The sequence below is a fragment of the Myxocyprinus asiaticus genome, chromosome 3 (assembly GCF_019703515.2).
Source record: "Myxocyprinus asiaticus isolate MX2 ecotype Aquarium Trade chromosome 3, UBuf_Myxa_2, whole genome shotgun sequence".
In the NCBI taxonomy this organism is placed as follows: Eukaryota; Metazoa; Chordata; class Actinopteri; order Cypriniformes; family Catostomidae; genus Myxocyprinus; species Myxocyprinus asiaticus.
The window spans coordinates 46,157,339-46,172,202 of record NC_059346.1 but is presented as its reverse complement, the minus strand read 5'-3'; the positions used below and the strand labels follow the sequence as shown (position 1 = coordinate 46,172,202).

Genomic DNA, 14,864 nt, shown 5'->3' with positions numbered 1-14,864 from the left:
TGGCAGAGTTTTTATAGTCAAAACAAGTGAAAAAATCTACCAGTGCTGAAGAAGTAATCCAAAGTATTTAGAATACGTTACTGATCTTGAGTAATCTAACGGAATACATTACAAATTACATTTTACAACATGTATTCTGTAATCTGTAGTGGAATACATAGCAAGTTTATAGATGAAAGAATCACCTTTGTTTTTTCATGGAATTGACAAATGCTGATGAAAATTGAATCGATCATGTCCATGTCCAAGCAAATTGTTTCATAAACTTTAAAACAAATGTATCATTCTGTATTGGCACAGGGCAATTATTATATTAAATAACCCACTCCTGTAATTGCGCTATAAAACTCGGTTCTGATTAATAAGTGATGAGGACTGCAAATGGTAATGATCAGTGATATAAATAAATCGTATGTGGAGCTTTCTGACAGGTTTGGGGTGTCGGAGGCTACCAACTGAGAGCACTACAAATCTAAGTGCCAAAGGTTTTGTACCAATACAAAAACATACACTCTAAAAAATGCTGGGTTAAAAATAACCCAAATTGGGTTGTTTTTAGCCCAGCCTCTGTTTACATATGGGACAGAACACACGTTGGGCTAAACTAACCCAGTAAGTTGGGTTGTTCATTTTAACCCAGCAAATGTATTATGTATTCAACCCAAATGCAGGTTAATTTTTACAGGGATGCTGGGTTAATTTGATCTCATAAACGGTTAATATTTTCAGATTGTTTTATCCTTAAAAACTATTGTAAAATGAACCACACAATAAACAAATGTGTAAACATGGTAGCTCCTTTATTTTTGGATGAATATAAATACATTCAATAAGTACATTTAAACAATTTTACAAATGTCTTAATAAACAGTATGTAGAACAATAAAGTAACATTTATAATTAAATTTAAATACACTAAGCGTTAAAACATTAAACACCCATTGTATTATTAAAAGGAAACTTCACCCACGAATGAAAAATCTCTCATTTACTCGCCTTCATCCCAGATGTGTATGCCTATATTCTGCTTCTAAAATTGTTTGTTTTTGTTCAGAATATCTCAGCTCTAATGGTCCATTATATGCAAGTGAATAGTGGCCAGAACTCTGAAGCTCTAAAAGGTACATAAGGGCAGCATGAAAATAATCCATAAGACTCCAGTTGTTAAATCCATGTCTTCAAAAGTGATATGATAGATGTGGGTGAGAAATAGTTCAATATTTAAGTCCTTTCTTACTCTAAATCTCCACTTTCACATCTGAAAGAAAAAACTAAACAGGTGCCACATGTGACTTCTAGATGTGAAAGTGAAGATTTATAGTGAGAAAAAAGGACTTAAATACTGTGTTTCTCACTTTCACCGTCATTTAACCACTGAAACCATATGGATTACTTTTATGCTGCATTTATGTGCTGTTTGGAGCTTCACATTTTGATCATCATTCAGTTGTATTGTATGGACCTAGAGAGCTGAAATATACTTCTTAAAAACTTCATTTGTGTTATGCACTAAGTCGTACACATCTGGAATGGCATGAGAGGGAGTAAATGATGAGAGTATTTTCATTTTTGGGTGAACTGGCCCTTTAAATGTCTATTATTAGAACACTTTTTATGTAAGGAATGAATAAAATCCATAAAATTAATTAGATTAAAATAAGAATTTACATTTTTATGTGCAGGCCTGTTTTGCTGAGTGTAGGGTTTAGGGGAATAAGCCTTGACACCTCAGACTGCGGGAGGTACTCCACCATATTTGTTCCAACCTACAAAAAAAAAGCAAAAAGGATAAAGAAAGATATCAACCCATAATGTTAGCAATCTAACAGACAGTCATCAGAATACTGGAAGCATGGTGAATAAATTTAAATGTTTCTGTGCAATGACAGGTCGAAGTTTGCACCAGTTTCTGATTTTTCACACAAGTGTTTGCCTCACTGGTGATGGTTTTAAAGTACAAAGGAAAACTCAGACTTTGATTCTAATATTTGATGGCTCATAATTTATTTATTCATTAATAGTTATCTTGCATCCAGTGTAGACAGGGTGATACATGGCATGAAATAAATTAATCATGTAGGAAATATTTTGGATTCAAAATGGCAAATTTCACCAAAAGGAGTAATTTGCATTACTAAAAAAATCAGAAAAGTAAATAAACCTAATCAGCCTCCAGTGGGCATTACAGACAAGCAAAACCAAAGCTCACGAAGCTGGTGTGACATCTAATAACAGCTGATGTCATATGAGCTGTCCAGTTCTGATTATGGAATGGTATCTTTGCATTTTCTGGTGTACAGTAATTATATTATAGATTAAAAAAAATAAATAAAAAAAAAACGCTGACACAAACCTTATTTCACCGAATAAATCCTCCAATTTGTCGATCCAAAAAGTAAGCTTCAGGTAACTCATCAGCTGGGCTGTTCTGACAGCCTGATCGCACATAAAAATCGGCAAGTGCGTGCCGATTTTTCTTCAGCCGAAATCGGTATATCATGTTGGTTCTGACGCCACCGCTGGGTTGTCGCATTGGGGTGGGGTGTGTAGTTTCAACAGCTTCAAAGAAAATATAATTTGTGACAGATTTTCAACATTACAGCTAGTTACACTTTATCGGCTTCCCTTAGCTATCTTTTACAATGGACCATTCCCAGTTTTTCTGAATGGTCACTCACAGCTCTAACAATACTTAGACCAGAGGTTACTGGCAGGACTGGAGACACAGGCTAATTCAAAAGTGCAAATATATTCAGGGTAATGTTTTGAGCCTCCTAGGGGGTCTTTCCTGTTTTACAAAAAATATTTAAAGTAATAGCTTACATAAAGCCTTTGCCAAGACAAAATTCAGTTTGATTTAGTCTCCACAGTAATTGAAAAACAAAAACACAGTCAGCAAATTTTGCAGCTCATATAACATTTGCTTTCAATTTTAAATGAGAGTAGGAAAATACTTATCAGAGAATCAGCATCTCCCGTCGCCTTCTTCATTCTCCTACAAAGGACCTTATTTTACAAGAACTTTCTTGCTATGAGCTATATGCAGTTGACATTACAAAATAGCTTATATTTCAGAGTTTCTTTATGCGCCTGTAAAACACTTTACTTATGAACTGTTAATGAACAATTCCTTTGTGGTAAAGTGCCAGGTAATCCCTGACACGAGTGGCTTTTGAGAGCCCATAATAAAGGGAAACTATGCGTAATGACAGTACAGACACTGCTGGATTGTAATTGCAATGGGCAAAAAATAGAGCCTTGTTTCTTTAAGAGGTGACTGGTCCCAGCGCAGCTGCTGGTCAGTGCGCCGAATGAGACAGTGGATACTCGTCCCCTTCTCATCACAATGGCCATTTATCACTCAGTGGTGTGTTATTCAAATCTCGTACCAAGCGACCATCGACCCCACTCTCGAGCTCGCCGTTTGTTTAGGGAGCTGCGCAATTGTCACGGGAGCCTTCGGATACATCCTTTGGACAGAAATGCAGGCAGTCCATTGGATGCGAGTTCTCTAAGGCAATTAATGTATGAATCAGAGTCTTGTTTCGATCCTCACTAACATGGTCTTTAAGTGCCACACGTCGTGTCTTAAATGCACGGAAGAACTTTCTGCATTTAATTTTGCGCATTAATCCAACACAGATGAAGTTGGAGACGCGTGAGTCAAAACACCTAATGGAGGCATTTGACGCACAGCAGGATGTTTCTCTCTCTCTTTTTTTTTTTTCGTTTTTGGTCTCCCACGCTTGATCAGAAAACGGAGCATCTCACAGGTGCAGAAATGGCGAATCGCCGAGCAAATACACGATCAGCTGAAGAAAGTGCCTCATGATGGTGCAGCACAACCCTCCTAATGATCATCAACATCGACAAAGCTTGCTGATTTCTTTCACGAGAAAAGGAGAATTTTTATAAATTGCTTTAGGTAAAAATTTATTATTTGTTGTACTGGAACGAATTTAGGCTACTGATGAGATTTTATGATTTAGCTATTGGTTAATGTAGCTAAACCTTATTTCTCCGTTGAAACCTGATTTAATTGAACCTTTATTATTGAAATGACCAAAACAACTACCAAACCCTAATAAGTCTGCAGAAATGTTGTTTTTGGTAAGATAACAACACTATATGGCTACAGTGTATTCAGCGTTGATTTCGTTGCGTGCTATTGTGGTATATCTCAGTTGAACGAAAAGTAGACCGAGAAACAGTATAATGTTATTTGATCGCAAAAGTGTTTAAAATATATGTAAAATATAGCCGATATATTAAAAGCTGACAGGCCAAAATTCTCCTCTAAAAACTGTGTGGTTCACGGCCTAATTTTCCCACCAAAGAGCAGAAAACACACGAGGACACACAAACGCATGGATCCCGAATCGTCTGAATATGTACAGTGGATGTATTTCAACAGTGGTGCTGTGTGTGGAAATATGAGCCCAAGCAGCTGATTGTCCAAACGCAATTCTTGTAAAATGTCAAACGATAAGTCGAGAATTGTGCATGGACATCTGTTGCTGGAGGTTCCCATGCATCTCCCATCAGCACTGCTGATCATATCAATTGTAGCCTATCTATGTAGGCCTATTATTATGATATAATGTTAGTATTTAATATTAAAGAACTGTTTAATATTGATATTTAAAATGGCATGTTAAAGCAAACCGTTTAGTTGACTTAATTGTCTGACTGTCATCAGTCTATTAAAAGCAATACTTAATCAATAGATTCGTTTTGTTGTATTTGTCGTTTTCATGTGATGGTTTGTTGTTGATGTGTTGAATTGACAATATAAAAACGGGTTTGCCTGAAATTTAGCTTCATAACACGGAAACACTAGATAAAGTATGTAGGCTTAGATGATTTGTTTATTTAGTAATTATATGTTGTTGTTGTTGTTGTTGTTGTTTTCATTTTAATTTTCGAAAACGACTATTTTCCGTTGGTTTGTTTGGATTTCTAAAGCTACAAAACATAAAAAACAATATAACATGAACAGGCAAATTCAGCACCACACAGCACGCTTGTCTTTTTTGGAAGAAATATATAGCCTATATATATTTAGGCAATGTAAAATACGTGCACAAATTTATTTCACAAAATTAGATTTGATTCTCCAGATCTCCTGCATAATTATCTACGTTCAAAAATTCTTCATCCACAGCCTATATTTCCATTAGGCCTACCTCATCAAAATTACTTCATGAAAAATGTATTCAGATGAATTGTTTAGAATATCAAGTTTGTTTAAATTATTATTTTTTTTTAAGCCTCAGTGTATAACATGAGCTGACAGGATTTTTACTATTTTGTCACATTTACTGCCAATGTATGAGGTGTCCGGTACAGACTTGAGGATAACAAAGAAAAAAGCGTGTTAATCCAATAGGATTAGACAAGATTAGTTTTACACGCAAGTCAGATCTTTGATCTTTTAAAAGGAGCCATTTATAACAATAGAAGAGCATTAAACGAATGCATAATTTGCATGCAATTGCACAATACTTTATTACTTTTAATAATAATAACAAAAAAATCACTTTCTTGAGACCAGTAGCCTATAGCCTACTATTTGACTGCTACTGGTTGTTGAATACGTTTTATTTTTTATTTTTTTTCTTCAATGCAGCTATATCTAGTAATAACCTATGGTAAAATTATGATGGGTCTTTGAAACCTTTTTCTTAAATAGATTTAAGCCACGATAAAATAGCTATTAAATAGTAATCAAATTACATTTAAATTTATTAGGTCCAAAACTTGTTACAAAAACTACTTCAAAATATATTTTGCTATGCTTAGCAATAATTTATATTTTACATATTACATGTTTTTTTATTTTTTTTATTCTATGTTATTCCATGTGTATTCAAAGTAATACTAGCCTATGTCTTTGGTCATTGCCATTTTATGGACAGCTCTGTTCACATGTTTATATTAATCTGGTAGATCCTTCTCATTACTGTTTAGTCTATTTTTTTGTATGTTTATCTCTACATGAACATTAATTCAGTTGTTTATATTTTCCTCTCTCTCTCTCTCTCTATATATATAAAATATATTTATATTTATTTTAATAACATTATTTTAAAATGTCTATAAAAACTTAAATTTGCTAAATATTAATACCACATTATTAAAATGATTATGGCTTGAATTAATAACCGAATCAATCGTTTCTTCTATCCCATGAATTCCATTGGGTTCACAGAGACTGATATAAAAAAATATACTGCATCACTGCTGCGTTAGAGGAATCTGCACTTATCATTGCAACTACCTCACTTAGAAGCAAATGAGGCCATACATCATCCAGAGGGAAGATGTGACAGAGTCAGAGTATCTGAGTGCTGGGATTCTCAGTAAGTTAGAGGATTATCAATCATTTTATGTCTGCAAAGAGGGACAGATTTCTGACAGACATGTTCTTATATATCCTCCAGAGGCCCATACCCCCCACTGACCACACAGAGGCCAAGGGCATCCCCAATGCCCCCTCCACCCCTCCCTCAACATTCCCCCCTCCTCTCGCCCTTTGTTCACCTGTTGTCCTGGAGACTCCAATGCTGTGGTAACCACCCATTGTTTGGGTGAGAACAGAGAGGAAGAGTTACACAGTCCAGAAGTAATCTCACAAGTGCATGACATGATGGAAATATTCCCGTAGCTCATCTGGTAGAGCAAGGTGCTAACAACACAAAGGTCATGGGTTAGATTCTCAGGGAACACATGTGATGATAAACTGTATAGCTTGAATGCACTGTAAGTTGCTTTGGTTAAAAGTGACTGCCAAGTACATAAATGTAACGGAAATGTGACTCTTTTGAAATTAGAATTGTTTGAGGATGTACAGTAACAAACTAAAAGTTTAGTAATAACTGATGGGAAAACTCTTGAGTTTCCAAAATTAAAATGACAAATGTAATGTTAATAATGACAATAAGTATACAACTTATAGTTATTAATGCATAACCACACTAAACGCCACCAAAAAAAACCCTGAAGCATAGCCAGAAAGAGGCAAAAGTTGGTTTCGCCAACCAACAGCTGAATGCACCTCAAAAGGACTTCTTTCTGTGCACTGATTGTTTTTCATCTTAGGGCCACACAAGGCCTGCCGCATCCTCCGTCCCACCTCTAAGCCAGCCGCTAAGTCCGGCCTGACCCTGGCCATTCAGATGAAAGCCTCATCAGCACTAGGACTGGGCACATTTACAAGTGAAAGAAAGCCAATAATGGGGTGGTTAGGGAGAAAAAGAGGAGACAGAGGGGTGCTCACAGATGTTGACGGAGGGTAGGGGCCATTGTAGCCAGGCCAGATGGGAGTGGTGGAGGGGGTTTGCCTTTTTAAACCTGATTTGGGACAGAATGGAGTGGTGTCCGAATGAAGGGGCCAGTGACCAGCCAAGGGCAGCCACCTTGGAGAGCGTGTGAACAGGAGCACAGGGGTCAACCTAAGAGCAAAGGTTTGGAGAAGGGAGGGGGTCAGCCTGGTATTATCTGGTGGCTTTTTGTAACAGTCCTGCAACATTTGAAAATCCCCCTTCAATGCCACCCAAGGTGAGTTAGTATTCTCTCTATACTTCCTCCTGGTAAACAGAGATGGGACCGATTAAGTCATCAAAGTGGGTATTAGTGCTTTTTACTCAGGTGAAATAGTAGAAAAAGCTTTATGTTAAGAGCTTATCCACAAAATTCAACATGTTCTTAGAAGGACTTTATGTCTACCTCACAGTTCTGGTGTCTCTCGCATTAACCTTCTACAGACCACCGACCACCTGCTAACATTTCCTGCTGAGAAACTTTCTTTGGCAAGAGTAGGAGCAAATCCAGCAGAGTTTTACATCGGGTCTATATTGTTTTTCAGATTCTTAGGTTGGTAGGGGGCTATCCTATCATTCAGTCCATGTTTAACACAGTTACACAGTAAGATACAAGGACTAGCCATATGTGTTTCAGAAACATATGAATAAGACAAAGCTTGCAAGCAGAGTAGAAATTCATTATAGTCAAAATGAGTAAAAATAAACTTATTTTGTCAATTTAAAACATCAGATACACAAGTTCAAAAGAAGAAACTTGATTTTATTCTGCCACTGATGTGCAGCAATAAAGTGTCTTCATTTCATTTAACTGTACAAGATTCAATTTAAATTAAGTAATAAAAAAAAAACAATAAAAAAAATAATAGGTAAGGGATGATCAAATCATTAACAAAAGTGCAGAAAAAAGGTTTATGCTTTAACAAATGAATTACATCACAATGCAAGCTACTCTGAAATGCATGTGCAGAATAACTGTACAATGTAAACAAAAATGAGTAACACTAGAATTCTCTTGTTAATATCAATGCACTTCATGCACAAATGAATTGCCATTAGCTGATACAATTGGTTCACCTGGATTCCAGTGATTATTATTTGCTGAAATTAAAAGTTAAAAATGCTTACAGTAACTTTTTTTTATTTTTTACCTTTGATTAAATTTTCATCTTTCAATTTCCCTTTAGTGTTTAAAAAAATATACATTTTTCCATAAATGGAAAAGTGTTTTACAATACACCACTGCAATATTTTATCTTGATGTGTATACTGAGAAAAAAGTTCTCAATACACATTTTCTTTTCATTATACTAATTTGGAGTTTGAGTTTCATATGGAAAATGTTTCAAGGAGAAGGACAATAGCACAGTAATCACATTGAAACAATTAAAATAATTCAAGTAATTTCAAATAATATACAAAAACTGACAGCCTGCTTCAATCAAACGGGACAGTGTGGCTTTTTAGACAAAAGAGCAGATGTGGCAGCACATAAGTCTTATTGCCATTAAGATCTTAAGATTTTTTAAGACGCACTTATGCATCTAACAACAAAATTACATTTTTACTGAAAGAGATGCTATATTCAACTTTCTGATTTCTCTGGTTCAAACTTGTAAACCTATTTAAATATTAAAAAAAGCATTATACATAATTTACATACATATGAAATAAGGTAAAAAAAAACAAAACACATTTCACTGTACATCAAGGGTATAGTGGGAAAAACAAAAACGTACTGCTGCCACCCAAAGGTTGGCATCTGAAGTACAGCACTTACCTTTATTGTTAAACAAATACCCCTGATAAAATAAATAAAAAGAAGAAAATTGAATGCACTTGATGTGTAATTAACTGCACGCTGACTAAAAGGTCAGTGTTTTTGGAAAGTTTGTTTTAGTAGCCAAGAGAACTCTGACTGTATATATGTGGTCAGCTCTGTGCATTTCCGCTTTGTTTAATTTGCCACTGGCTTATTATTGCTTGATTAAAAACAGCAAAATCCAGAGCTAGAGTGACTTTCTGAAATCTATTAATTACTCATTATCAGAATTTACCCACATGGATGTAACATACAACTGAAAGAATGTGTCCAAATCCATAATTGAGGCTGCTTCATCTTTGCAGTTCGACTACCCAAAGGGCTTTGTGCTCTGAATCTGCAATAAGTCATGTAAGATCCTAGAGAGATCTGGCCCTCAAAGGAACAGGTTAACTTTAGCAGGCACTAATTTGCAGCCAGTGCTGGAGAAATATTGGCTGTCCTGTGGTATGTAATTCATTGCGCCCCCTACTGACGATACCACATCTACACGCTGACACTCCCCACGCTGGCAGAGCTCCCGCTGGGCACAGCGCTCAATGTGATGCCGCCGCAAGGGAAGAAAAGGCACAAATCGAGTGATAAGTTTTTCTGTAATTATTCTGGAGTGGTAGAAGCCATCTGTGAAACAAAGTTCATTCACAGATTAGATTAGACTTTACAGGAGGAAATGGTACAACGTCTGTTGATAATAATAGTTTTGCAACTAGCCTTTACAAAAAAAATAAAAAAATAAAAAATAAAAAATAAAAAAAAATAAAAAAAAGAGAAAAGAAAGAATAAATCCATTAGTTAAGCATTATTATTCTCCATGCCGTCTTAAATGGTTTAGTTCACCCAAAAATAAACATTCTTTTGTCATTTATTCACCCTTATGTCGTTTCAAACCTGTTTGACTTTTTATTTTTTTCGTGGAACACAAGACGTGATATTTAGGTTATGTTTTCCATACAATAAAGTGTATGGTTACTGAAGTTGTCAGTCCCTAAAATGTTGTGTTCCACAGAAGAAAGTAAGTCATATTGGCTCGAGACAAAATGAGTGTGAGTAAATGATTACAGAATTTTCATTTTTTTGGTTGAACTATTCCTTTTAGCCATTACTATCCCCTTAAGCCCTACAACACTCACTGTTCTTATTGTTGTACACAGCATCAGCCAAAGCCTCCTCCAGTTCCTCAGGCCGAATTTCCTCTCGATCTCTTCCTGCTTGCACACTCTCCAGCGCAACTTTGTTAATTACCTCCTGACCTACAGTACTAGATCAAAAAAATAAATGTCTTTTAGATGAAGTCATTAGGCATGTGCTTAACGGTAGTTTTATCGTAGTATACGGTATTCTCATAGTATTTTATTAGATTATGTAAGAGGTTGAAAGATAAACTTTATTGTTGTTCTTACTGACAAGTTTAATTACTTTTTTAAACATCAAATTGGCCTTTTAAGTAAAAGATCACAAAAAAGGTAACTTTGAAAAAAACCTTGAACATTTAAGAAACTAAATGAACGTTTAATTAAATACACAATAAAAATAAATAAATAAATAAACATTAACTAAATAAATATTTGAGGAAAAAATATATTCAAATCAAAAGGACACTATGTCTTAAAATATTCCTACACTTCAGATTTTACCCTTTTAGAAAGGGTTTGGAAGCGTTCCTTCTTCAGCAATGCTTTTCGTCACATCGGTTTTGTTAACAGTCTCTCCATAAATACTACAAAATATTAATAATTTATAATATATTACCATAAAACATACATACATATATATATATATATATATATATAAAACATATATTTTTCCTTATAACAGTGAAGGTGACTGTGTCACTTGAGACAGTCTACCTGCCACAAAAACATGAAGACAAATTGTATTCTTGTTTGTCGTATTTTTATTTTAGTGCGAGGCAATTAGTGCATTAATGTGAGGAATATTTGACATGCGTCATCAGAGTTCTGGAGGAAAAAGAACTTTAGGTATCCTAGTTATTAAACTTCTGATGATACATTTTCCATCGAGGTAAGCTGTTAGAAGGCTCACAACTTGCGACAAATGTTGTCTTTAGCGGACGATTAAAATATATTTTATTTTTAATCCCTTGTGTCACTTACATAGGCGAGGATTATAAGCGAGATATATCAATTTTACAACCATAATTAAACCATCTATAAGTTATGTTGCAGTTTTTTATTAAGTTACCAGTCACTAGTGAGTATTGCAATTAATAACATGCATTTAGTGATTGATTCTCCTTGATGAAAATAAAGCTACGGTGCATTCAGAAAAATCTAAATTTGACGCATTTTTTTCCACAGTTTAATTCACTGGTTTAATTATCACAGCATATCGTATTACCGGACACCAACACATGTCTAGAAGGCATGAAATAGGCATAATAAGCCCATTAGGGATGCACCGATACCAAACCTCTCAGTAACGGCCGATACCAGTGTACCAATCGGATACCAGTGTCGTTGTTTTTTTAATCAGTTTAGAATATCTGTACCTCAATGTGTGGAACTGATTGGGAGTACTCTTTTTTTACATAAAGAAACAAACACATCTAACTACACATTAATTCATTATAACGTAACAAAAACAAAAAACAATAATTTAAAAAATGTGTAGCCTATTAAGGTAACACTTTATTTTACAGTGTCATCAGTCCTTACTTGTGTTATTAAACTGTAACAAGGACACTGTAAAATAAAGTTTAACCTAATTATTAAATAGTCCATGGATAATGCAGCAACAAAATTAACAGTATTTTCATTGTAAGTCTTCAGTAGAAAAGAAACCAGTTCTCTTTACACATTTTTCAACTTTTATCAGGACTGGACTAAATGCCAAATGGATTCAGACTTTTTTTTGTAATAGGATATCAGTCCTCTTCACAATCACACAGTTATTTTTTTGGAACCCAGTCAACTTAAATATTATTGTAATTTAATATAAAAAATAAAATAAATCTTATTGTTGTTGTTATTATTAATATTAACGATAAAAAAATATATAATTTTATTAAATAATAGTAATGTATTTCAGTCGTAATTTCTTAATTTGAAAACCTGGGGCTTTTATTTTGACGGAACATTCCAGAAAGACGGTGACCTTAGAGTGTGTGTGTGTGTGTGTGTGTGTGTGTGTGTGTGCTAGTTCACAGTAGTTTAATATGGTTTTCATTGAAGATCTGATGAATTGCTCTTCCGGTTCTCAATGCATGTTACAAGAGAACTGAACTATTGAGCATCTACATCAAAGATGTAGTTAGTGTGGAGCGCTCACACATATGAGCCACTGTGAAAGCTGCAAACATTAGGGCATCATCAGCCGCGCGTGCTGTGTGTGACACAACTAAGCACCGCTCATTTACTGAAGTGCGCTGAGCAAGCAGACTATATATATATTTATTTATTAAACGCAGCCTTTTGAGATTCACAAAACTATTGCATGTCTTCAAGAGACTTTAAATAAAATGCAAAAGTCATATGGACTACTTTAATGGTGCTTTTATGCCATTTTTGGAGCTTGATGGAATCCAAAGTATCGGATTTGGATCGGTCTCGTCAGACCGATACCCGATCTGGTTAAAAACATCAGTATCGGAGCCATCGGTGCATCCCTGAAGCCTTTAAAACACTACTGTTCATTCAAACTTACCTGATAAAGATATAAATTGCCTTGCGGTAATTTGTCTGAAACAGTACATGAAAGGGGCCTAAATGTGGTTCGAGAACATCAATCACTTCAGGAGGCATCTTCTCCATCTCATCGAAGATGAAGATCGAGCGAGCACAAGCTGTGAGGTTTCTCTCGACCCAGTGTTTTAGATCTGACTGTGAACAAAAAAGCAAAGGGACAAATAAATAAGAGATAGCAATGGACTCATGATGAACACTGTGAATAAACTAAAAGGAATAGTTCACCCAAAAATAAAACTCTTGTCATTATTTGCTCATCCTCATGTCATTCAAACCCGTATGCGGTCATTTTTTACACCATTACTCTCCTTCACAAAAAGGCAGCATGCAGATTTGAAACAACATGAGGGTGAGTGAATAATGACAGAATGGTCTGTCTGCATTATGTTTCTTAATTTTGTGCCGTTACCAAACTCAACAGCAGTCGGTCTGGCTCTGTTGATGTAAATGTTTCATTGCATAGAATTTGTGTCAATATTAGTAAATGAAATATGTTGTACCCTGTATTGTTGCACCCGGTCAGCAGAGGGAAAGTGTAACGTGGGAACATACTGATGGATGTACGGACTGCCCATAGCTGTTCCATAGATATGTCTTCCCATCATAGAGCTGACCAGGCTTTTTCCAGTCCCAGATGCTCCATGGAAAGACAGCACCAGTGGTCTGTCAGGGTTTTCATTCTGTATAAAGTTCACCACTGCTTCCGACACAATGTCCTGAGCCATATGTTGACCATAAAGGTTTTTATAAAGGTCCCACTCCAAACCTGTAAAGACAGTTGGGCTGAATATAAGGTGTATTGTACATTATATAAAGCATGCTGTTACTTACAGCTGTTACAATGGATGCACAGCTGTCACGAAACGTCAAGGACTTAATTTGTCAGATGTATTGAGTTACATGATTTAAAATGAATTTAGTATAGGCTTCAAATAAGGAGAAAATCAATAGTGTATCAACGTTGAAGATTGTTGTGTCATAAGACTTTTGTTTTATCGGAACAGCTAAATAAACACACACATACCAATAAAGTAATAACTCTTTGGTAGTTTGCCTGACTGACAAACAAACAAGATATGACAGTCTTTTTCGAGCTCCGTTAAAACAGGATAAGCTAACGTTAGCTGACTACAGGCTGAACAGATGACCGGTAGTGTACTTACCTTTTATGTCCGGTTTAAAGTCACAGTCGCAGCTGTCAGATATGGTACAAAAAATAGACTTCATCTCAAAACCGGTACTTCTGGACGTGCAATCAATTAAAAGCAGTGTAAATATCATGTTAGCTACTCCCTCTGAGCACAGCTCCATGATGAGTTGACTGGACGACGGAAGCGCACTACAGCGACTCAGTCACTAGAGGGCAACAAACTGATTTTCACGATGATATGGTGTGGAGCGGTCATATGTCCCAACAATGGCTACTTTAACATTTTAGAATGAAAATATTTATTGAGTAAGTCTTTCTCGTCATTTTGAATTGAATGCAATAAGCCAGAATGCTACAATCGCCCATGTATTGGTTGAGGCAATGTTAACACTTAAAAAACGGATAGATTGTATGCCACACAAGAGCGCGCCTCCTAATATCATTGCTTTGTCACAGCAGCGCCATCGTTCATTTTGGACGGGAAGTACAACAAGGCTGTGAGGGATAGATGTATTCTCTTCCATGGGTTGCACGGTTGTTTATAGTGTTGTTGGGTCGTTCCGCTGTCGAAATATTGAAAAATATCTTTCTGAGGAATTTCAGTTGACAAAAACTCCAGACAACACAAGTTGTGGAAAATTAGATGTGATCTAGGAGCTTTTATAACTTTATACAGTGGATGTCATTAATAGACACTCACAGCCTCGTTTTCATTCCGTCAAAAATCAAAGATGCCACTTCAGTGAATAATTGAATGTACACTGGCGGCCAAAATTTGGAATAATGTACAGATTTTGCTTAATTCACCAAAGCGGCATTCAACCGATCACAAAGTATATAGTCAGGACATTACTGATGTTAAAAAA

At 35.6% G+C, this 14,864-nt stretch overlaps 1 protein-coding gene and 1 long non-coding RNA gene across 2 annotated transcripts; one reads left to right on the top strand and one right to left on the bottom strand.

The window, feature by feature from the left end:
* Window positions 1–3,263: 3,263 nt before the first annotated feature.
* On the top strand, window positions 3,264–7,240 carry LOC127426553 (uncharacterized). The gene is made up of 3 exons (XR_007894801.1): window positions 3,264–3,925; window positions 6,212–6,362; window positions 6,444–7,240. It is a non-coding gene; the product is annotated as an uncharacterized LOC127426553 (long non-coding RNA).
* Window positions 7,241–8,039: 799 nt separating this feature from the next.
* On the bottom strand, window positions 8,040–14,183 carry tor2a (torsin family 2, member A). The gene is made up of 5 exons (XM_051676907.1): window positions 14,012–14,183; window positions 13,349–13,614; window positions 12,808–12,983; window positions 10,275–10,402; window positions 8,040–9,765 (listed from the first exon to the last, which is right to left on the bottom strand). Exons 1-5 carry the CDS (start codon window positions 14,157–14,159, stop codon window positions 9,521–9,523), a joined length of 963 nt encoding a protein of 320 aa, XP_051532867.1. The 5' UTR covers window positions 14,160–14,183; the 3' UTR covers window positions 8,040–9,520.
* Window positions 14,184–14,864: the final 681 nt, after the last annotated feature.

Bases quoted from the DNA above. Each gene is read 5' to 3' on its own strand.
- tor2a (XM_051676907.1), bottom strand. From the start codon at position 14,159: ATGGAGCTGTGCTCAGAGGGAGTAGCTAACATGATATTTACACTGCTT. The intron at 13,615-14,011 runs GTAAGTACACTA...CTGTCTTTACAG, and splicing joins CTTTAAACCGGACATAAAAG to GTTTGGAGTGGGACCTTTAT. The intron at 9,766-10,274 runs GTGAGTGTTGTA...TTTGTTTCACAG, and splicing joins TGTGTACAACAATAAGAACA to ATGGCTTCTACCACTCCAGA.